The 24,315-nt window shown below is 39.7% G+C and overlaps 1 protein-coding gene across 1 annotated transcript in view; it reads right to left on the bottom strand.

Annotated features, from left to right (window-relative positions):
- Positions 1–8,492: 8,492 nt before the first annotated feature.
- Positions 8,493–24,315, bottom strand: part of LOC110065342 (E3 ubiquitin-protein ligase KCMF1-like) — a 19,460-nt gene continuing 3,637 nt past the window's right edge. Inside the window, exons 2-6 of the mRNA XM_020772475.2 lie at positions 13,477–13,644; positions 11,930–12,069; positions 11,265–11,375; positions 9,870–10,333; positions 8,493–9,144 (exon numbers count right to left, since the gene is read on the bottom strand). Of these exons, the coding sequence (XP_020628134.2) occupies positions 8,826–9,144; positions 9,870–10,333; positions 11,265–11,375; positions 11,930–12,069; positions 13,477–13,644 (1,202 nt within the window). The 3' untranslated portion in view covers positions 8,493–8,825. The remainder of the gene's footprint in view (positions 9,145–9,869; positions 10,334–11,264; positions 11,376–11,929; positions 12,070–13,476; positions 13,645–24,315) is intronic.

Raw genomic sequence — 24,315 nt, 5'->3', positions numbered from 1 at the left:
GAAAAATCTGCATATAAAAAATGCAAACTAATAAAGATAAAGCTTTTCGCTGCTTACATTATCATTTAGGGTGGGTTTTAATTCCCTTATTACCAAAAGGTCGGAAAAATACACATTGCAAGATAAAAGAGACTCTGCTAATAAGGGAATTAAAACCCACCCCAAATGATATGATTGAAACATACGAAACGTCAAGTAAATGAACTTTCTTTTTTAACATGAATTTTATTGCCATGTTTATCACCGCAGTTTGCGTGTTATTTCATACCATAACCTATACTAAATCTATAACTTTTTCAGTGAAAAATTTTCCTTTTTCCGTATGATCTTTTACAGCAACGCAAGGATGCTAAGGGTCAAGCGGAAGTTGAAGAACACGACGACAGAATAACGAAAAGAAAAACTGCCGCAGCCGCAGTCAGAGAAGATGAAGCAGTTAGAGAAGATGAAGCAGTTAGAGAAGATGCCAAACCAGATGGACTTCGCGTTAATATATCTATTGGAAACACTGCCTTTAATTGTCTTATGAATTGTTTAAAGACTATTACGTTAAATTTTTTTAAGTTGTGTCGTTTTGCTTTGGTCTGCATTGTGATTTATTTTGCTATTACTTTTTTGCTATCGTCTCCATTCTTTTATTATCTAAAACCATCGGCATGTTTAACAAATTACACGCATCACCAATTACAATAACAAAGTACTGTGCTATAGCTACATCCAGACTGCATTACCTAATTACACTAGATGCTACTAAACGAGAGAAAAAAATAATTAGTTAATTCTGACAACACATGCTAGCTACAATTAAATCTAACAGGAAAAAAAAAGAAAAAAAAAAGAGAGAAGAAATTAAAGGAAAAGGAAAACTAAAATATGAAAATAAATACGAAGGCAAACAAACAACTAATAGCGCGGGTAAAGGGGGAAGAGGAACGATTTCTAATCTCGATTTAACACAATTAAAAGGAACTTAGTCTGTAAAGTTGGCGAGGAGCATAGTCACGGGAACGAGTAGTTTATGGGTATTGATTCACCAAATTTTCAACTTTGCATTTAAAATTGATTCTAGTGATAAATTCGGTTAGCACAAGTAAACTGTTTTTTACTCAGTCTACTTGCATGCACATAGAATTTCATGAAAAGGAGGGTTTAATTGAATTTTCTCGTTAGCAAGGAAAGGTTCTCGCTTTTGAAAGGATTCAAGAGCGTGCTTTTCGCATTTTTTCAAGGAAAAAAACTGCTACATGTGATGAACTGCTTAAGAAAGCTGGACTAACTACTCTGTACAACCTACTAATTATAATGTACAAAGTTAAACATAAACTGACGCCAATCTTCATACAGAATATGTCTGAAGAAAATGGAGCGACATACCAACTTCGGAATGGAAATGATTTCAAGATACCAAGATTTCGGACTGTAAGATAGGGAAACACCATAAGATATATGGATCCATACTTGTGGTCAAGACTTTCAAGAGAAGATGAGAAAAGCACAAGCCTGAATGCCTTCATCTCAACCATCAGAAGAAGAGACATAGAATCTTTACTTGAGGATAACTGCGAGAATTTTCACCTGTGTTTATCTTTACTAGATTTCTAGAAGAATTCCAAATATTCCAAATTGTAGTTAATCTCATTGTAATAACTTGTAGGATACATTTTAAACTAGTCGTAATAAAAGCTGCGTCTGTGATATAACTTAAATAGCTGTGAGTGAGTGAGAACTTTATATGTGAGTGAGAACTTTATTAAAGTGTCAAAAACCTTATAGCCTGGAAATAATACACCATACTAATTAGGGGACACTGCTAAAAGACTATACTAATACTAATATTAATACAATAAAAAATAAATGACTTGAAGGGCATTATGTGCAGCATAGGATGCAGCCCTTACAGCCGGTGTCCATTAAGCGAGTTATGTCTGTTGCTGAAATCATTATGAATTATCTTTGTGAACAGCTGAAGTTTTACAGACAGATATAACATAATGACAAAGTCCAGTGTTTTTTTTGTAGATTATTTGATTTCCTTGCTTTATAGTTAGCAAGTTGAGACTACGATCTGATTACCTTTGATGACACGTTGCGTGACTAGTTTTCGTAAACTCACATTTCACTTCAAAATTTATGCTAAACATCTCATTTTGAATGAGTCGATAACAACTTGCTTGTGATTGAACACGACCAAAACTATACATCCACTGCTGTCTCATTACTCTTCCATAAAACAAGGGTAGGGGCGGGGCGCTTATTCGAGGGGAGGCGCTTATTTTAAATTTTGGCCGATAGGAGGGGCGCTTAGTATTCGAAGGGGGCGCTTATTTGAGGAGAGGCGCTAGTTCGAGGATTTACGATATACCAGTAGTAGGCCCTCAACTAAACCACGCCCTGGAAGCACCACGAAGTATATGTTTTGGGTTATGTGTTTAAGATTACTAGGTGTTCCGTATATATAATTAAACATTTATTAATGTAGTGTGAAGAGTATTAAAGTAGATGTAGGAGACGTAGATGTTGAAAAGTAATGACCACTCTAAAGACGTTACACTCCGAAAGTAGAAACAAAATCTAAAAATTTCACGGTTCTTAGAAAATCACGAAAGCAACGATACCCCAAAGGAAAGTTGATATGAGTGGCGTTTTAGATTACCTTTGTTCCAAAAGCAATGTATTATTCTATTTTAGGGGTAGCGAATGGTAAATGCGAGACTTCGCGAGACGGCGAGACAAGCGTTTTTCTCTGGGAGCCCGAGACATTTTGACTTTTTAAATTGCGAGATCGAGACTTTCAAGGGTTTTATGTGCGATCGCGAGACGCTCAGACTTTTAAAATTTGAGCCCCAGATTTAGCTATGAGCTAGAATGAGCTTGTACAGCCTTTTTTCCAGCTTCTTCGAACTGGCTCCAACTGGAAATTCGATTATATTAAACACACTCCGTTATGATATCCTAGAACAAAAAAACTGTTTTTTGGGGGATGTTACTAAAAGAGGGAACGGGGAACGGGGAACGGGGAACGGGGAACGGGGAACGGGGAACGGGGAACGAGGAGCGGGGAACGAGGAGCGGGGAACGAGGAACGGGGAACGGAGAACGGGGAACGGGGAACGGGGAACGGGGAACGGGGAACGGGGAACGGGCAACCGAGAACGGGGAACGGAGAACCGAGAACGGGGAACGGAGAACCGAGAACGGGGAACGGGGAACGGGGAGTCGGGAGCCGGGAGCCGTAGTCTAGGAACGAGTGTACAGCGGTAATCCGCCTGAGAATCCAACTTGGCGGACAAAGGAAAAGAAAAGGGAACAATAGACCATTTGACAGTTGTCTGTTCAGTGACCTGGCCTTTGAATGGCAACGAGGCTGCAGGTGACCTTGTTTTGATACAGACCTCACTACTTTTGTTGTGTAAATCAAGTTGTTCTTATGGTAAGTAGCTTGCATTTAAATGAGAAAAGCAGTGAGGTCTGTATCAAAGCAAGGTCACCTCCAGTCTCGCTTACATTCATAGGCCAGGTAACTAAGTACACAACTGTAAAATGGCCTATTTGGGGAAATGTGAAGAAGTGTTACGGCTGTAAACGTGAGTTTCTACCGGCTGTGCCCCCAGATCATGTGCCCACTACGTTCTTGTTAGAGCAGAGTCCGATTGGTACTGGGATAAACAAAGCATGAAATGGCGCCTGGGGGGGGAATCGAATAGGTTTTATCACAAGCTATCCCAATCGGTCAGGCCACAGTTGTTCTTAAATAGAATTTCACGCCTTCATAGTCTACTCATCTCTTCACACTTTGTGCGCGAGCTGTCATATCAATATTTAAAAATAGCAACACGCAATATGATATCGAGGACAAGTGACATAACATATGACCATCTTTGCACGTGGGTAGTCCGCTGTCTTCGCATTCGGTAGCTAGCATGGCGGCCTTTCTGAGATCGGCAAGTCAGCTGGCAAATCAGGTGAGCAGCAGATAAATAATCTGTGGCCTGGCCGCTTTGTTAAAGACAAAATATATGAAGAAACGAGCAGGGAATATTCCACAATAATGTTAATGTTGGCGGAAGATGACCGCGGAAAAGCGACTGCTTGACACTCGGTATGTTTTCAGATGACATGTCACGTTTTGTACCCAGTCTGCAGTCTACAGTCTGCATTTTGTATCCTGTCTGCAATCTTGCAGTCTGCAGTCTGCATTTTGTACTGACTGATTGGGGTAGCATGTGATAATACCAATTCGATTTTCTCCCCAAGCGCTATTTCATGCTTTGTTTACAGAGTTACCCGGCTGGACCTCTTCGCTGATTGGCCAGAAAAAATATTTTTCTGGTCAATCAGCGGGACGGAATTCGACCACTGGAACTGGTTCGGTAAGCATAAGTTCCCAGGGGCTCTTCCGCTCTTGAAGTAAACTTTCGCCCGAAAATATCGCTTCGTCCCGGCTAGAAGCCCCTGGGTCTCCGAGGATGCACATTTTCCCCAAATTGTTCCCTTTTCTTTTCCTTTGTCCACCAGGTTGAATTCTTAGGCGGGTCACCGCTGTACACTCGTTCCCAGACTCCCGTTCCCCGTTCCCTGTTCGCCGTTCTCCATTACTAGTTTTAGTAACATCCGTTTTTCTGACGCCAAAACGGACGTTGCGGTAGGTTTTGTAGCTTTTTGTGGAGAAGATAAAGGAGAAGTTAGGATTAACTTTTTCTCGGAAATTTGTAAGTTGCTTCACTGAAATTCATATCAAGTGAAGAGAAGACGTCATTTATAAATACAGGTAAACGAGCGAATCGGGACTTTGAAATCCTTAGCCTTGCGAAAAATCAGACTCCGAGACAGCTTCGTATGAAAATTGAGACTGCGAGACGCACATAAGCGCTAAAAAAACGAGATCACGAAACCCGTGAAACTCGACTAAACTTTTGCGAGACCCAGAGTTTTTGACACCCTTTACTTTGATGTTTGTTTTACAAGTTGTTTTCAGCAGTTTAACCTTTTCATCCCCTCTATATAGCAAAATCCAAAAGTTACGAGGGTCATTACATTCGGAACTTGAAGTATCTTTCGAAAACTTTTAAGCTTATGCAGTGCAAAACTTCTAATTATGGGAAAAAGTTGATATACAAAAACGAACTAGGTAGTAATCACTGGCGTGTCTGGGGCAGGGAACCCCAACCCACTCTTTTTAGGGATGCTACTAAAACTGGTAAAGGGGAACAGGGAACGGGAAACAGGGAACGGGGAACGGGGAACGGAGAACGGAGAACGGAGAACGGAGAACGGAGAACGGAGAACGGAGAACGGAGAACGGAGAACGGGGAACGGGAAACGGGAAACGGGGAACGGGAACGAGTGTACAGCGGTAACCCGCCAAAGAATGCAACATGGCGGACAAAGGAAAAGAAAAGTGAACAGAAATGTGAGGAAATGTTACGGTTGTAAACGTGGGTTTCTACCGGCTGTGCCCCAGAGTCTAATATGGTACTGGGTTAAACAAAGCATAAAATAGCGCCTGGGCAGAAAATCGAATCGGTATTATCACTTGCTTTCCCAATAGGTCAGTACAAAATGCAGACTGCAAGACTGCGGAACGGGTAAACAATGCAGACTAGGTCCAAAATGTAGACTGCAGACTGGGCACAAAACGCAGACAGAGAATAGACTGTTTTTTGTCTGACACGTGACATGTCATCTGAAAACATACCGTGTCACGCAGTCGCTTTTCCGCGGTCATCTTTCACCAACATTAGCATTATTGTGGAATATTCCTTGATTGCTTCTTCATATATTTTGTCTTTGACAAAGCGACCGGGCCACAGGTTATTTATCTGCTGCTCACCTGATTTGCCAGCTGACTTGCCGATCTCCGAAAGGCCGCCACGCTGCCGAATGCGAAGACAGCGGACGACCCGCGTTCAAAGACAGTTATGTGTTATGTCACTTGTCCTCGAAATCGTATTGATATGACAGCTCGCGCACAAACTGAGAAGATATGAGTAGACCACGAAGGCTTGAAATTCTATTTAAGAATGACTGTAGCTTAACCGATTGGGGACGTAGCTTGTGATAATACCGATTCGATTTTTCCCCCAGGCTCCATTTCATGCTTTGTTTATCAAATCTGCTATAACAAGAACGTGCTGGGCACATGATCAGGGGGCACAACCGGTAAAAACTCACGTTTACAACTGTAACACTTCCTCACATTTGCCCAAATTGTTCCCTTTTCTTTTCCTGTCCGCCATGTTGAATTCTCAGGCGGATTGCCGCTGTACCCTCGTTCCCAGACTCCTGTTCCCGGTTCCCCGTTACCAGTTTTAGTAGCATCCATCTTTTAGCTCCACATGCACTTGGTATGTGACAGGGATGTTCGCCCCAACTGACTAAACCTTATAAAACAAAAATGCGGGATGTCGCGGGATCTACACCCGCTCTGAACACTTGTAGTTGGTGTTGTTCTCGGTAGTCCTGAGTTCAACTCCTCGGTCACGCTTGTAAATAGTCCACTGATCTGCCAACTGGCAGTTGAGATTTTTAACCATGTTATGCTCATTGACATTACTTGTTCCATTGTTTGTTTCTAATGGCCCTGAAAAGCACTATTGGGGGAGTGGTCAATTAAGAAATCTATTCAGTATTAATTAATTGTTATTTCATACATTTCTTAACACTACGCTATCGCAAAATAAAGTGTTTGATGATCCAGGTAAGAAACTGACTCTTCTTTTAGGCAACGTCCGAGTCGTTTGAAAGTCCTTTCTAATAGTTTTTTGGTGTATTGATTTCGTGGTCTAAAACAATATTACATCCTGTTGTAACTTAACTTGGCCGCGTCGAAAGTCGAACTCTAATGACGGAAGCAAAATATACTCAACATAGAAGGTATTGGAACCTTGAAGAGAGTTTTGACATTCAGCCGGGCTGATTGACATCGCTCATAATACCTCTGAGCATTACTGGAAAATCCGGCCACGACTATAGGAAAATCAAAGGAGAGCGCGTTATGTTACTATAGCCAGACCAAACCATAAATCCTGGTTAACTTCCATAAGGCTAGGCTCCGAAAGTAGCGGCTCTTGGTATTTTCGGATTTAACAGCCTTTCTTTATCGCTATCGCTGCAGCGTTGTTAGTAACTAATCGTGACTGACTGACCGCTGGCCAAAATGTATAAGCCGATTAAACTTTTTAAAATCGTGACAATCATACATTTTCAAATATAAAATACACCTATAGGATGTTTTGTTTTGTAGGAATCAATCTTACTCCTGCTTTATTTGTACACTGTAACAATATGCATCCCCAAAAGAACCCCCTCCGTCCCCAATCGTTCAAACTCCACCAAATCTCAGACGCAAAAATCTTTCCGCTAACCAGACCCTCAATCAAAAGCTCATGGGATGTTTTACGATTTAGCTGGGAAGAAAAAAATACGTCTTCCACATTCAATTATTGTGGAGTTTACTTAATATTTCCACGTGATTACGGTATGCGCCTAAAACTTTTCAAACTCAACATGCCAACACGCCAACACGCCATTCCAAACATAAACTTAAACAATAAGACTCCCCACCCCCAATTTTCGAAAATAAGTACAGTTAAAATTCTTTCCTAATCCCCCCACAAAAGCAGCTAACATATGTCAGCCCAGGCTTATTATCGTACGTTTACAGCAGTGCAAATATAAATTGCAGAGCAGTTCTATACTCTCGCCGCTTTTACATGGTATCATGAATTGATCATTACCCACTTAATTAACTCGCAAAATTAGACGGTAACGAAAGGTGAAATGCTTACTGAAACGAATTCGCACATGAACAGAGTAAAATCATCAAAATCGGGTATTTCGGTGCAGAGATTGCTGTATCTGTAATCTGCAATTGCTTCTGTTACATTTGAGGTCGCGGACTTTCGGATTAGACAAAAGGCACCTCCACATCCGGCACAGGGAACAACAGCCCTGTAATGATGTGGTGAGAAGCCGACGATCTCCCACGTCAAGGTAACAGACCTCAATTCCATACAGCAAGAACCGGATCTTTGCAACCAAACACTTTAATTCTGTCACAGGCTTATGATAGAATAACTAACTTTCCTGACTCCCCAAACCAACCAGCAATTCGTCGCCAAGGGCAGGTAGGCTCACTGTTGCCGGGAAGACAGAAGAGACCAAGCCTTGGGTGTCCAACAGAAAGCACTTGGATATTTTGCTTACGACAAAACGGTCACCCTTGTCCCCAGAGTTTTTCAAGCATTGAAATACAAAAGGACGGTCATTTTGGAAAGAAGTGCCAAGAAGGAGTGGAGCGAGGATGTGGTCTGCCATTTTTGCAAACCTCCTGATCGTTTAGTAATGTGTACTCTTAAGTTATTTTGTGTATTTTGTGTGGTTTATAAGTCTCTTCACGGCGTTTGCTCCTTTTGGGCAGCGTCAAGATTGCAACACGATGTCAACATCAAAACTAAAATTACCATAAGCTTACACGATTTCTTTCAAAGGGATGTCATTCATTAAAATTTATTTTTTCCAACCCTATCTAATTATTTCTCCAACTATAAAAATGCGCGCAATCATAGCTATTCTCTTATGATGCGGCATTTCGTCAAGGGTAGATTGATGCTACGTTTACACGCGCGACCAAGACGTTTATAACTTAGCCTCTGCCTCTTCTTCTTCTTCTTCTTCTTGTCTGTCATCTTGCTGGGGTGGGGCGAGTGCACGTTCTCCACAACGGTCTAAAACGACGGCAAACCGCGAATTAACGTCAATGAAAATCCATTTCTGTACCTACATGGAGGGTAAAATTTGATTGCAACCAACAATCCCTGCCCGCGCTAGGAATCCTTATCTTCCTCCGTTTCCAGTGTTATAAGCTCCATATCTTGAACAGTAATGTCCTGTTCGATTACATTACAGTCCTGGGCCTCTGCCCGCATTTCATTAGCACTAGCCTGAATTCCGGCGCTGTCCTGTAGGGTTAGACTTGCAAATCCAGCCGTTGTCTCCCGAACTGAAGAGCTCGGACGGACTTTGCGTCTAAACGCTGCTGATCCAAGTGTCGACAGAATAAGATCCTGCACAAACAGGCTTCGGTCTGCGCGCTCGCGTTCTAGGGTTTCCTGCTCGGCTTCGGACAATGATGGTTCATTGGCCCTGAAAGGTACGGTAGAACTTAGCAAAGCAAAAAGTGTTCCCTTGGAATCACTGTCAACTACTCGGTTGAGTTTCGTTTGAGATTCCCAAAGAAAACCATCTGGGGTTGAAACGGTTAAATAGCTTTTAGACCGCGATCTACCGGGTTCAACTACAGTGCGTTAGCGGATTTTTTTTTCTGCCTCCCTTGTTAAGAAAAACCTTCCCAAGCGACTTCCTCAACTGCATCCACACAAAATGGTCCAAAAGGAGTCACTTGGGAAACTTAAATGAAATAACTGTTTCAACTGAGTTTTGAGAGCAGCAGACAATCTAAGAACTATAACAACCGTCTGTCAACCAACAAAACACGACCTGAATTTGTTTTTTACATTCTGACAGGGGTGTCTTAGTTCCTGGGATTCATTCCCTTTTTTTCAATTTAATCTTGACTAGAGGGCAGAGCTTAAACTTGGCACTAAAAAATTTAATCACGGAGTTGACTTTTGTTTTTTTTAAAGGAAATGGAAAGAATTTTCGTATTGGAAAGATTAGGATAATCATAATAGATACACGTCAGACACGTCAAGATTTTGTACTACGACGGTTGACAGTAACGGTTTGGGACTGGAATATCGGCACTTGGTATCAAAATACAAAATAATGGGCAGAATGGCGACCTCAAAAGTAACAAATTATTAACTTAGGGTAACTATGACTATAAATCATTTGCCAATTTTACAAACCTGGCAAGAAGAAATGAAGAAGATGGGGAACTGCTGCTTTCTTGAGCGCTAACCGTCGATGTAGTCGGCGCACTGCTACTCGCCGCAGCAGCAGCAGCTGCCGCCATCTGCCTCCGTGCTGGAAGTCTTTCCAGCCGCTCCCTCGTCTGCTGCACTTGCTGTCTCTCTATCTGTAACTGCTGTTGAAGTAACTGAAGCTGTGACTGCATAGGCATGGGTGCCTGAGGCTGCTGAGCTTGTCTTCGAACGCCAGAGAGCTGGGACAGAAGCTCTGCTATAGGATCCATACTCTCACGGGCAGAAGTGGAAGAGGAGGAGGAAGAGGAGGAAAGACCACTGCCTCCAGATCCTCCAAAATGCATATTGGTTGCTCGTGGTCGTGGAGGTCTCGGTATCCTCCCACTAACCGCCGGATGAAATAAACGTCTTACGTGCCGCACAGGAGGGGGCTCACCTCGCTCGTCGTAGAAACTCAGTTAAAGAACACAAACCTAATCAGGTAATTTCTCGTCAATTATTTCCATTTGAATGGTGCTCCATAAACCCCAAGTTAGAACTACCTACATTTAAGTACTGCTCAACAGCTTTCCTTTGAATGGTCACAAATTATGGTTTCAAGGACAGTCTTAAAAGCTAGAATCTTTCTACATATGGTTGGTAAGGTGGGGAAAGGGTTATAAATAGAACAATGTCACATTCTTCTTTGATGCTTTCAAAATCTTCCAGTCTACATGCTGGAAATGGTGGGCACAGAGGTGACAAAGTCTAGCAATAATCTAATGTTGGCTGGGTTTGAATCCCTGATCTAGGTTCCCGGCTCATGATCCTGGGTTTTTCTCCAAGTTCTCTAGAAACAGTGGACAAATGGCCACTGCTCATTTTCATTTATTTTCATATTTACATGTACAGTGGAGCCCTGCCTTACGGCCACCCTGTTAATACGGCCACCTTGTTATTACAGCCACGTTATTCTGGTCTGAACAAATGCTCAGTCAGTCATTTTCTGTATGGCCACCCCATTACTACGGCCAGATTTTTGTGGCCCATTGGTGACTGAATTAACTGGGTTCCACTTTATCTTTTTTATTTAACATCTACTTTGAAACAGAACACAAAATTTGTTTACTGTGCACTAAATTACACGACAGCCCAAATGAAAGGACACCTTAACTTTAAGGAAGGCATATTTTTCTCTACCAGACAACTAATGCAACAAACCCCTGATCAAACATGAACTCACTAGAGGCATTCATTACTGAAATCACTCTTTTCCCAGATAGGAGAGGGAGGAGAGGACCAGTAGTTAGGAGACCATCATGAACCCAATTCAATTTTGTACTTGAATACAAATCAAAGTTACAAATATATGCATTTCAGTTGAAATGTAAAGGATATTAGCATATCCGGCCTACTGGGTGCTCTGTGCTCTAGTGTCAAATGAGCAGCAAAGTCATCTGTCACATGATTAGGGTCGCCACCTGGCAAGGCTGCGCACACAGGACATACCTTGGTGAAACACAATAAACCAATTGAAATAGTTACTCTTACTTAGTAATAACAATATTGTAAGGAAAATGCTGCCATATTGCAAACCTGTACGTCAGTTTCAAAAAACAATACTTGAAACCTGGATTGGGGGAAAGGGGGGGAAGGGGTACATGTAGTTAGGAAGTGGAATAAAAATGGTTGGGCTATGAGCTGGAAAGGAACAAAAAGGATAACCTGGGTGACATAATTATTGTAAGGGGGGCACTCTGATTTAATTGAGGTTTGGAACTGCAACCTATCCACAAACGTATTTGTTGCCATTTCTATTTAAAAGCATAATGTTGAAAAGTTGGATGGGGAGAGGCTGCTTACAACCAAAACAATTTCTTGTGAGCTGGGAGGAAGGGCATTTTATTACTTTACAGTGTTACAATTTAGTCACTGCTTTCATACTTAAGAACCAAAATTCTTCCTCCTTTTGGCTGCTGTCATTAGTACACAATGTTTTGCCACAAGTTAAAGTACTGGCACTTGAATTTTTCAAGACAGTGGACTTGACATTAAATACTTACCACTTCAATGGAAGTGTCACTGTGCTCTGAGGCTACATGTTCCTGTAGAGCTGTTTCTGTAAACCCCATTTTACCACAATAGGGGCAAGTGAAGGACTGTGGCTGGTCCGCTGTAAATGCTTCCCCTCCATAGTAAAGTTCTATCAATCAGTCAACCACAAATGGAAAATCACTTTTAATATTTATTTCTCATTTGCATCACTAACGTTTTCCACAGTTTTACTCTTTCACTCCACAAGTCCATGGAAGTCCATGGATAGCCTTTGTACACCCACCCACTCTCCTCAAAAAAAATCTAAGCGAGGGTGTCTGTGTTTACTGATAATAATATTGTTTTCAAGGTGACATGATTTTCCCTTGATGTGTGGTAAACCACCAGATTGGCTCATCGATTGTTTGTGGTTCAAGATAATACAATGCTTGTAAATTGTTGAACTCGGTTGTTTATGTTTTGCTCATTGTTCTGACAAATATCTTGGCAGTTTGCCATAGAGACCACAATAGAAATCTGCTATATTTCGTGAGTGAAAATTTATGCAAGGAAGATGGTTATCAATGGCAATGCACAGAACCCCTCTCCAATTTTTCTTCAGGAGAGCTGTTGACTGCACATGGCCTAGTCCATGGATGGAACCCTGGTTAGCAGACAGTTCATTTCTGTTTTTCTACAGAGCACAAGTGAAAAGGATGGAAAAACCCCCTTAAATCAATGATAAATTAGATGATACATGTACAAAAAATATTTCCACTATCTGAAAATAAGAATGACTAGAAGAGAAGCAGGTTCCAAGGCTAAGGGAGGACCATGTATCTCTACACCAAAGGTCTAATTGTACCATCACACCAAAAAAAAGAACCAGAAACCAAACCAAAAACTAAAATAATAAAAAAACACAAAAATAAAAGCAACAACAAAGAAACAAAAAACACAACCAAACCACCACACCAGAACTGAAGCTTTCCTTACTTTATAAACCAGTAATTCTGGTATATGCGTGTGGGTAAAAATATGATGTACATGTGCTCTGCCACCAATTTTTCCCAAACAAGAGCATGTGACAAACTTACAACAACAACAACAACAACAACTTTATTTGTACTCAACATAGAAATTAGAGTTAGATGAACACAAATAAGTTAAAATAAAAAGAGTACACGGCTGCCTCAAATAACCTTAATGGGCTACCACTGCAAACTACCAAAATGTGATGAAAGCAGTGACAAAATCCTCTCCCAAGGACTTGTAACTCACTTGCACCAAAGCCAGTGCAAATCTACCCCTATTCCCCTACAAGGAGAGACCCTCTGAAAGTGGCAGTAAAGTTCCACTGACAGTTACACGTATATTGATAAGTCCCAAAAGCACAGACCCTCTGAAAAATTGTGGGGAATATCACATGAAACAATTCCAATATATTTGGGGCAAACCTACAACCCCAAAATAACTACTGGAAATGTAATTTATTTAGAAAAAGAAATCTAACAAAATGAAATTCTTTCCATAACAAGAACAAATCTGAAATCAGCATAACCTGTATTAGCCTTACCAAAGTCTGTTCTGGTGAGAATACATTGCATAGGATGATCTGCTGTGTGTCTTGTTGTCGTGGCTCCATTCTCATAACACGTCGCACACAGGTCATAATCATAACAAATTAAACATTTGAAGCGTTTACCACGGAAATTTCCTTTACTACATGAGTCACAACTCACACCTGTTGAAAAGCCAAGTAAAACAAAACACAATCAGACATTTTCTGCCCCTTAATTTTGTTTAAAAGCATTGATGGCTAAGTGTACATGTATTACATGGGTTCACGCAAACAAGTTTTGACTTAACCCATTGACTCCTGCAGCTTTTTGCCAAAAATGCATTTTTTGGACATTTTGGAGATTTTCAGGCTGGAAATGGGCCAAATTAGCTCCAATCTACTCAAAAATGAATTTGCAACATGACAGCATGCCTTTCTTTCCACTAGCATCGCGTTTTACGACATTTTCACTCAGGCATGCACAGAAATCAAAAGGCTTTTTGATTTTTTTTTTTGCCTTTCCTTTTTCTCCTTTTTGTTTCTTTTTGCTGCAGTGATTGACCTTCTACTGGGCTTGCTTCCAGTTTAAAACATTCTGAGAAAGCATCTTTGACACAGGCAATTTTTGCCATGGAGTAGCCACGTGTAGGGGCAGGAAATTTTGTTCTGAGTTTTTCACTCAACTTTTTGAGCATTTTTGTGCATATCTCAGGCTCCATTGAGCCAATCACTCTGATCTGGGTATCACTGGAAAGATCTTTCCCTCCTGCAGAAGTTGAGCATAGATGATGCTAATTTTGGTCAAGGGTGATGACGTCAGAAGTGGAAGAAAGGCCAAGGCTCGTCATGGCCAGTTACAGCTGGCACAGGAGTCAATGGGTTAATTTACCAAAGAAACAGAAAATGGCAGTTTTATGTTTCAAACCCAGCTGCTACAAAGCTTTTACAAGTTTGGAATACAGTGGAACCCCACCTTACGACCACCTCATTATTACGGCCACTTTATTTTGGCCCAAAAAAAAGCTCAGTCAGTCATTTTCTTATTTAAAGAACCCCTTTAATATGACCACCCTGTTAATGCGACCAATTTTTCATGGCCCAAAGGTGGTCGTATTAACGGGGTTCCACCGTATTTGATCCACACAAAACATCATGAAACATTTTTACTCTATCAGCTTCACCTAAACTTAGCAATGTGAGCTAATACTGTTTCACTGATGAACAAAACAAAACAAAAATAGGTTTAAAATTAATTGTCACACTGGGCAGTGTGACAGTGTACTTTTAACTTGTTTCCTTTTCATTTTCATTCCAGTTTAAAGGACCCTTGTCAGCCTCTGCCATTTTCGATGCCATCAAAATTATTGATATTGCATAATGCAAGCATCTTATTCAGTGTTTCAGCCAGAAAATTTTACTTGAGGGCCAAAGTGGCCCCTGATGATCTTTTTTAGGGGCCAATTTTTTAGGAAAGGGGCCAATAAACTGAAAGCTACAGAAGGAAAAATGCATCAGGGTACCTAGGAAAATAAAGCAGTTTATTAGGATCTATGATAAAATTTAATAGTAAGTGCTTTTTGAAGGGTTTCTACTCAATAAAGTTTCTTTTGAATCAGATACTAGTATGAAGGATCTGTGCATTACAAGAGAACAATCCTTGGGTCTACATGACAACTAACATCTGGAACTCATTGGACCTTACTTTAAAACTCAGTAGAACTATTTCAATTTTTAAAAAAGCATTGAAACGTAAATTAATTGTACAGTTTTTAAATTCGTAATTATCTAAATTAGAATGTAATATTATTAATTTTAGTATATTAGTATTTAATTGTAGTATTGTACCATATAGTCTTCAAAAAGCCCCCATGGGGAAAGACAATAAAGGATGTATGTATTTGTATGTATGTATGACGTAGTCAATGATCAAGGGTTTGCAATGCATTATAGAGCGATTTCAAACATGGTCAGCCATTTGGAAGTTTTCCGATATGAGAGAATCAATACAGCAAAGCAAAAGGATGGATTGACTTCTTTTCTTATGTTGAATGTTTTAAAAGCAAAGATCTCTCAACATGATTTTTCTAGAAGGATATAATGTGTGACAAAATAACCGTTATTGATCGTCAACACAGAGAAATGTAGTCACCATTATGCTGTAATATGGCGACTAAACCAGAATTTTTGGTCGCCAAGGATGAACTGCTTGTAGCATTGGTGACTGTATCAATCACAATTTTGAGCCCTAGGACAGCTTTTAAAATATTATGCCTGTGTTAAGCCTGCAGTCTTGTAAAAGGAAAGGGCCAAATTGGCCCATTTTTTGTTTTTCTAGGGGCCATCTCTGATTGTAACGTGGGATTCCCGCAATGCCACGCTCTGGCCGAAACACTGCTTATTGCTTTACTGTAAGTTGTATTCTTGAAAGTATGTTTAATTAACTTTAGTAATTTCACAGTGATTTCCTTCATTTTGACGTATTCCATATGAAATATAATAGCCAAACTCTCACATGTTAACAAACACAAAGGTGTGGCTGACCAGGTGGCCCTTTTAGGGTCTACTTCCCAGAATTGTTTTGCTATACAACAGAGCTTGACTTTCAGGAAAAAACCTTGGAGCAAGCTAGCCCCTAAAATTTCAGATTCACTCGCCAGCCCTTGTAAGTACATGTATTTCAGTGAAAAGCGTGAAAAGTTAGTTGGCAGTGAAAAAGTCTGGTCGCATTGGCAACCCCAGCGGTTGCAACATCAAGCTCTGTATAACAATGATAAACAAGAATTCCAAGCCTAATTATTTTCGCAGTTGACAGGATTTCCTTGCCAGGTGATTTGTTTTAGTGCCAATGTTTCTGTTTGGTATTATATAAGTTCTTAATTAACAGGCACAACGGCCTAGGACATTTTGACCAAACAAAATGTGCTATTTTGGACTGCAGTACTGGGCAGAAGTAAACATGATCTCTTTGAATCCTACAATTTTTGATATCGAACAATGATAGTTAAAATACTAATTTCTATAAAAATGAACTTTTACAAAAAATGCACTCGTGTGTTAATGAAAATACAGACCTGCAAGTGGACCCAATGACCAATGGATTAAATCAGTGATCTCTACCCCCCACAAGTGCCATGCATGTTAAGTTCAAAATTTTATGGCAGGTGAATATTAACAACATGTACTCTCTTTGGATACATGCTAGTCCATCAAGGGTTGGTAAGTGCAGTACAAGCCATTGTTTAATGATGAGGGCAGCACTTCACTCAGTACCAGAAGAAAAAGAAAAAAATGGCAACTGACCAGGCTGTTTACTAGGACAGTTTCCAGTGCCAAAGCCCTCAATTTATCTGAAGTTATGCCCCAAGCCATAATGTTGAGAGCCCAGTCTAAACATTGCTGGGGCTCGATTTCAGATCTCCAGTTTTCCATTTTCAGAATTGCCCAACAACAAAAAAGGAAGACTGACCTATTGCTGGTTTTCATGTGACGTCATCATTTTCCAAAATAAAAAATTACCATTCCTTCTGAAGTTTTAGTTTCATCAGATGTACATGTAAGACCCTCTAAAAACATGATGTTTTGCAACATTTAAACCTGACAGGTTTCCTCATTATGTAATAGAGAACATTTGAATTTCCAAGTTTATGGGTTGTGTGACATTAAAATGGAGGCCGGATAACTCTCAAGTAAGGTCGAAAGATGAGTTATTGCTCAAGTTTGTGCTAACTAAACAGTTCTTGCTCTATAAGAATTAATTTCAATGTCTCGGAGCTCTAGAGTAATAACTTTTCATTTCTATGGCAAAACTCAACAACAGATGTTTCTGCTACTTTACAGCTGCCATGTTGGTGCCCCTTGGAAGGGCACATGGCATCTCCATACAAAGCTCTACAAATTTGGGTGAAACACTTTTCAGAATAAAGTGTGAATGAATAACTGCACAGACCTAAATCTTCGCGAGGTTGTTTATATATCAATCATCTTGCATGTCCTCAAAAATTTACTTTAAGTACTAAAAACCATAACCAACCATTAATTGTTCATTTTGGTTACCATAAAGAGGATGGCAATGTAATTGATAAACATAATGATATCATGTAATCAAGTACATGAGGTATTCACCACCAACCATGAGTGAGCCAAGAGTAGTTTGCTTCTTCGTGATATTATCATTTTGATTTCAAGTTTTCAGCCAGCATAACTGGTGATTGAACGCCACGAAAGGAAAAGTGAACGCCGAGTGACTCTCTCCCAGTGTTCTCCATAAGCACCTCCGACCCGGCAAAAATCATCCTCTAGTGATCCTGGGTATGCTAGCTACTCTCGAGGTAAATTGGATTTTTCAAGATCAAAAATGTAAATTTGAAACAATTTTCATAAAGTTCTGTACCATTTAAGGACCTCTCCAGGCCGAAAAGCATTTTTAATTTAGGAGAAATGAGCCTCAAACAAGCAGATCAATCCATTTGTTAGGGCAAATCATAAATTAATTTAAACCTGTCAATTCTGTACACTTTCATCACTATCAGTAACTCACATGGAAATCAATGTACAATACACATGTAACATGTAAATAAAATACTAGATAACTTGTGAATTATTTTTAACAATCAAAGCTTAAAGTAAAACAAGCAAGTTTATTTCTAGGTGCAGGAAAAGTTAATCGAAACTGAAAAGTGCATACCCAGTTGACAAAAATAAATGGAAGAAGACAGTTTTGACAAAAATTCTCAGTTCCTTTAAACCAAGCTTTTAGTCAGATGGGCATCCAGTTTTTTAAATAATTTTTTTTTATTTTCTTTGCTTATTCTCTTCTAAACTGTCATGTGAGCACTATTATTTTTCCTCAAAGATAGTGACACGAGCCAAGCATGATCTGTGAGTGGCGAGTAGCTCTTGCTCCTCTATCTTTGAAGAAAAATGAGAGATTGCTTAGTGCTGATACTCTGGTCATGCTACCTTCCTACCCCTCCCAATGCAACTTTCTCTCCTTTACTCATTCTCAGTTTTCAACAGTACTACACCAAACCCAAAGTAGCAGTCTATTCTCTTCTATGTACCCTTCATACCATGATGGCAACTTCAACTATTTGACAAGCAAAGGACCAATTGATCCTATTTACAAGTTCAGTATAACATGGAGTTGATGGGGGTAGCTCTTTTTCAATCACTTTTAGCATTTGCAAAATAGTAACAGACAAAAAACAACTTTGAGATACAAACACAAAAACTTTTAGCATTGGGGCAAAGAAACTGTATTTTAAACATTCTAGTTGATACAGTGTACCTGAAAATACACAGTGAAAACACAGAAAAAAAACAGCTAAGACGCTTCATTTTTTGAAACTTTTCAAGGAGGGGAATGTCCCCAGAGCCTGCTAGGGAATGGGGTTGTTAGCACATATTGCAATTTGTGGATGCCCACTTACAAAATCCTGGTTACAAGCATGTCTTAAACGAGCTATTATTAAAAATATCTCACATTTTTGCAAACATATCAAAGGAGTGGACTTATTTATGCTTTTTGTTATTACTTGATTTGAGTGTGAGAATGATTCTTGAACATGCCAGTTGGTGCAACATCATGGTACACCTGTATGTTTTGCATACTGCTGCAAGCCTGTTGGAAAGACTTCTGTATCAACCTTTGCAGATTAATTCTTTCCCAGGCCTGATGCCTTATCATTACCATTTTGTCTGTTTTTCTTTGAAGCGACTCGGAATGTTAACAAAACAGTGGTATTAGTGAACCACTGCGCAATTGCTTCTTCCATGCCTTGCTTTCCACTTTTCGCATCATTTTAGTGAGACATTAGGAATTTGAACTTCAAAGTTGTTGTAATTTATTAGTGATTTACATATAGGCCATTGCTTTCCTCAGTTATAGTCAACCCTCCTCCCTTCCAGCCCCCAACTTCTTGCCTTGCCACTTTCATCATGTTTAAATTGAGTTATACATGTCCATAAAAGTTGACAGGCCCATGCTCCAGGTGGGGGTTTTGATGTAACACGTCTCCCTGTGGTTGGGACTTTTGATCGTTCACCGAGTCCCGGGGGTCAGAACTTTTGACTTCAACCGTTAGTAGACTGGGACTACCAATGCCATCTTGGATATCCCCATCTTGGATGACCGAGAATGACTGGAAACAAACTGTACAGAATTGGAAGAAAACAGTGTTCCAGATCGCTGGCTGTGCATGAGATGCTCAGAAGTTTGGGGTTGAACTGAACATTGTTGCAGACATTCTGTAAACAAGGCCTTTGTTACATATCTTAGTTTTTCCTTAGTTAAAGGTTAACTCCATTGCTAAACATCATTGATTTGTATTTTGAAAGTTGTGTATGGAAACAAATTTCCGAATCCTACATAACATCAGACTGTTTTTAATTTAAGCTCAAATGAATTGAAATTATCAAAAATTTTACAGGATAGTGTTCTGTATTAACCTTCATACATTCATTGAATTTGTAATGCATGTTGTTTCTAAGCATGGTTATAATTTTAGTACTAAAACGAAATTGAATTATTGAACTTCCTCTTTATGAGCCTACCATGTGCAGATTATTATTATGAATTAGTGAATACATCTAAGATCTTGAATCCTCTTATGGGGCTTTTTTCATATTTCTCTACTACAGATAGAGGTCAACATTTTATTTCCATCGTTCTGTTTAAAATGAAAGTAATTAAAATGTCACGATGGTGTAGGACATTAGTCGTGATAAGAATTTCCATGTTTTCCGTCTTGTTTAGTCGTATAAGTTTAGGCAGTCATCACAATTTTAATATAAATTAGATGGCATTTCTATATTAAAAAGATGTTGCATTTTGACGTTGCTGCTTTGTAGCCTTTTATTTGCGACTTTTTGATGTTTAAGAGTAAATGCCTATAAAAATGGACCTAAATCGCCTATCAATGGCACAAGTCGAAAAATTGATTTCGCTTGTATTTTGTCCATAGATAGGTCCTAGTAAGAATAGAAACAGACCATAGTTAGTTTCTGCTAATACAGCTTTCTTTGGTAGAAATACGCCAAAAACGATTTCGACCCGATTGGGCTCAAAATCTACTTCCGGTTTTGCTGAATTTTCCAAATATTTGATTGCTTCGTGCTCCGCAGAACAGCTACTTGAGAATCTTTCAATGGATTTTATATTCAGTTCAGGTCTTCGTGGTATGACTGAGCGAAAAATAAAATAAATCAAAGTTAGTTTTGAGCCCGAAAAGAGATCAAACTGAAACGCAAAATTTTACAGTGTGTCGCAAGAGAATTATTGCATGAAAACATCGCCATATTTTTCTATGGGCTATAACTTTAAATACCATAAAAACACTTTCTACGGGTTAAATATACACCCACCTGTTAGGCTATCAAAAAACATCTCTGGGCAAATGATTTCAAGTCGCCCGCCTTGGCCTGTGTTTCTCATAGATTTTGCCCAAAATCCGGCGCTGGAATGTAAACAATTACGTGACGCGGATAGCCACTCTTGAGTAAAATATTCGTTTCCAGCAATCCGATGAAAGCAATATTTGAAACGTAGTGTAGATAAAATAATGGAAAATGTTTTTTGTTTGTTTGTTTTCTTTTTTTGTTTAAGTTAGTATAAGTATGCATGTTTTTTCATTTGCATTGCAACACCCACGACATCCCTGATAAAGAACGTTTCTACAGTACTCCGGGAAATGATTTTAACACTTATTTATTTTATTGAATCACTGATAACTTACAATATAGTGGCAGTTTTAGAGATACACTTAACCAATCCTCTATGGTTTATGGCAATTGAATCATTGACTGACAAATAAAGTCAAGTGGAAATACCATAATTTCTATAAACTACTAACTGCGTGATGGCATCTCCGCTCTTCTAGCTGTGTAGAAAATTCGTACCTACACAATATGCTCAAACTCAGCTAGAAAACCCGGAATTTCTTGAATTGAATTAGCCCAGGAAGAAACTGCGTTTAAGTTTCGATCATACTGGGAAAAAATCCATCTTTTCTACTTTGGTTGTTTGATCAATTAACTGAAATTTGCAGATCATAACACTGGTAGACAAATAAACATTGCAGTGGTCGATCTAGGACTAGGTTTACACTAAAGGAGTTTTTTTGGATTCGTAAAAGTTCATCAATTTTAGAGTATTCGGATTAGCAGGGGTTTACAGTGAAAGGATATTCGGATTCTTAACCGTTTACACACGACGATAACTCCGGGAACATTCACGATGGAATGGTTAACGAGCAGTTTGTTGCCTCGACAACGAGAAACAAAATGCCTCCGAAAATAAGGCTAGGGGTAGGTTGAGACAGTCTGAAGTTTTCTTTCAACTCGCTGACCACGGTACTGTTGTCCATCATGTCAGGTCCCTCCAGGTATTTATTCTGGTCTTTTCTTAATATCTAGAACTGTCCAGGTTTTCGATCGTGCCATCGTCGTCATCTGCGCAGTAAAGTATAAATTGGGTTTCTGAGGAGTATGGCATTACCCATTATAAGAGTGATTACCTACACCTGAAACAGCACGAGGTAATCACCCAGCGACCGCCATCAAATGGCCATCAATGTGTCTACGACTTGACTATGACTGGATCATGTAATCCGCCATTTTCGTTCCACCGCAAACTCAAAGATCACAGGCGGAAAAATATCCGAATTTGAGAGAAAATCGTTTACACGACAAAACTGTCCAGATTCAAAAGTTTTCGGATTCAAAGTTCCCACTTTAAATTCCGGATTCAAAATCTCTGGAGAAACGACCAAACCGGGGAGTTTTTATTTCGGATTCGTCCACTTTTGTGTAAACGGCAAAATCAATCCGGCACTAAAACGTTCAGAATTCATCACGAATCCGGAACAATTGAAGGGGTGAGTGCAAAACCATGCTAAGTGACGATTTGGGTGAAAAAAAAAATTTTCGCGAAAGGGCTTGAATTTTTGCATGCGGTCTTCAATGTAATAGAAAAACGTGGTCCTGTATTTTTGTCGCTGGTTTTTGCTTCGTTTATAAAGACACCACTAGGAAAACCGAGTGGTTTTTCTGCATACGCAATATCTCGAAAACGAAGCGAGGCTTAGCGGAAAAACTACGGGACATTGTTAAACATACCTACACAAAACTGTATGGGAAATTTGGAGCGTTTTCAACAAAGTTCACTTTTGATTAAAATACCTAGCGCCCTTTTCCCGCTGAGGTCTTCAAATAAACAAAGCCGGACCTTTGTTATGATAAACAGAACCGACCCTTTGTTATAATAGCCAAGCCAAGCCTTTGTTATAAGTCGAAGTCTCGCCTCGGTTTATTATAACAAAGGATCGGCCCGCCGCGACCGCAAGGACTTTGATTTTACTTAGAAACCAGCAAAATGTCAATTTCACGCAACTTATATAAGCTCAAATTTATTGATTTCAGGTCAAAAGTGGTTAAAACGTTGACTCATGTTAACGCGCGACGGCAAGGATGTTGATTTCTCTTAGAGAGCAGCAAAATGTCAATTTCACGCAACGTAAAAGCTCAAAAATGTCGATTTCAGGTCTAAATAGGTAAAAATGCTGATTTCACGTTAACGCGTGACGGCAAGGATGTTGATTTCACTTAGAAAACAGCAAAATGGTAATTTCACGCAGCGTATAAGCTCAAAAATGTTGATTTCAGGTCTAAATAGGTAAAAATGCTGATTTCACGTTAACGCGTGACGGCAAGGATGTTGATTTCACTTAGAAAACAGCAAAATGTTGATTTCACGCAACGTATAAGCTCAAAAATGTTGATTTCAGGTCTAAATAGGTAAAAATGCTGATTTCACGTTAACGCGTGACGGCAAGGATGTTGATTTCACTTAGAAAACAGCAAAATGTTAATTTCACGCAGCGTATAAGCTCAAAAATGTTGATTTCAGCTCTAAATAGGTCAAAATGCTGATTTCACGGTAGCGCTTGACGGCAAGGATGTTGATTTCACTTAGAAAAGAGCAAAATGTTGATTTAACGCAGCGTATAAGCTCAAAAATGTCGATTTCAGCTCTAAATAGGTCAAAATGCTGATTTCACGTTAACGCGTGACGGCAAGGATGTTGATTTCACTTAGAAGACAGCAAAATGTTAATTTCACGCAACGTATAAGCTCAAAAATGTTGATTTCAGGTTTAAATAGGTAAAATATGGCGGCCGGAAAATAGTGTTAACATCTGGAACTTTCTTTGGTTATCTGGGGACAATGACTATCTGCACTGAACAAATAAACATCAAATAAGCACTTTTCCAAATACAGCAACGTCTTAAATGGCTAAAAATCACGAGATAATACATATTTTTTGACAAACGCGATCGTAGCTTTATGTCACGCACCGCCTAACAGTTTAACAAATTAACCCTTCTGCGCAACGTACGGGTCTCCATACATCTGCATGTCCGCTGATGCCAGAAGTTCAAAACACTACAAATCATGCCGATATGAAATAAAATCAAAGCAACCTGGATCACAGATCTATGTTACAATCGATCGCTACTTGTTGGCCATTATTATCTTTAAATGAAAAAAGCCGAAACAGTCTAGTTACCAGTTCGAGAAATGCGAGCAGAACGTGATCGCAATGCATGCCGGGAAGGGTCTTTACACCTCGTGCGTGGGAAAACATGGCGGTCGATACAAGACAAATTTTATAAGTCAAAAACCAGTTCTCGCTTTCCAAACTTTGACACTAGCAACGCTTGGCAAATGGGCCACAACTCACGAGAGGGTATTTTTCTTGGGCAAGAACTGCTCTTGGACTTTGCTGCCTGGCTCGATCTGACTTCGAACGCCGATAACACGATTAAGGTATATCAGCTACCTTCGAAGTTTCAGAAC

This window comes from Orbicella faveolata, unplaced genomic scaffold (assembly GCF_042242905.1).
Source record: "Orbicella faveolata isolate gen_17 unplaced genomic scaffold, um_ofav_v1 contig_1, whole genome shotgun sequence".
NCBI lineage: Eukaryota > Metazoa > Cnidaria > Anthozoa > Scleractinia > Merulinidae > Orbicella > Orbicella faveolata.
This window is presented reverse-complemented; position numbering and strand designations above follow the sequence as displayed.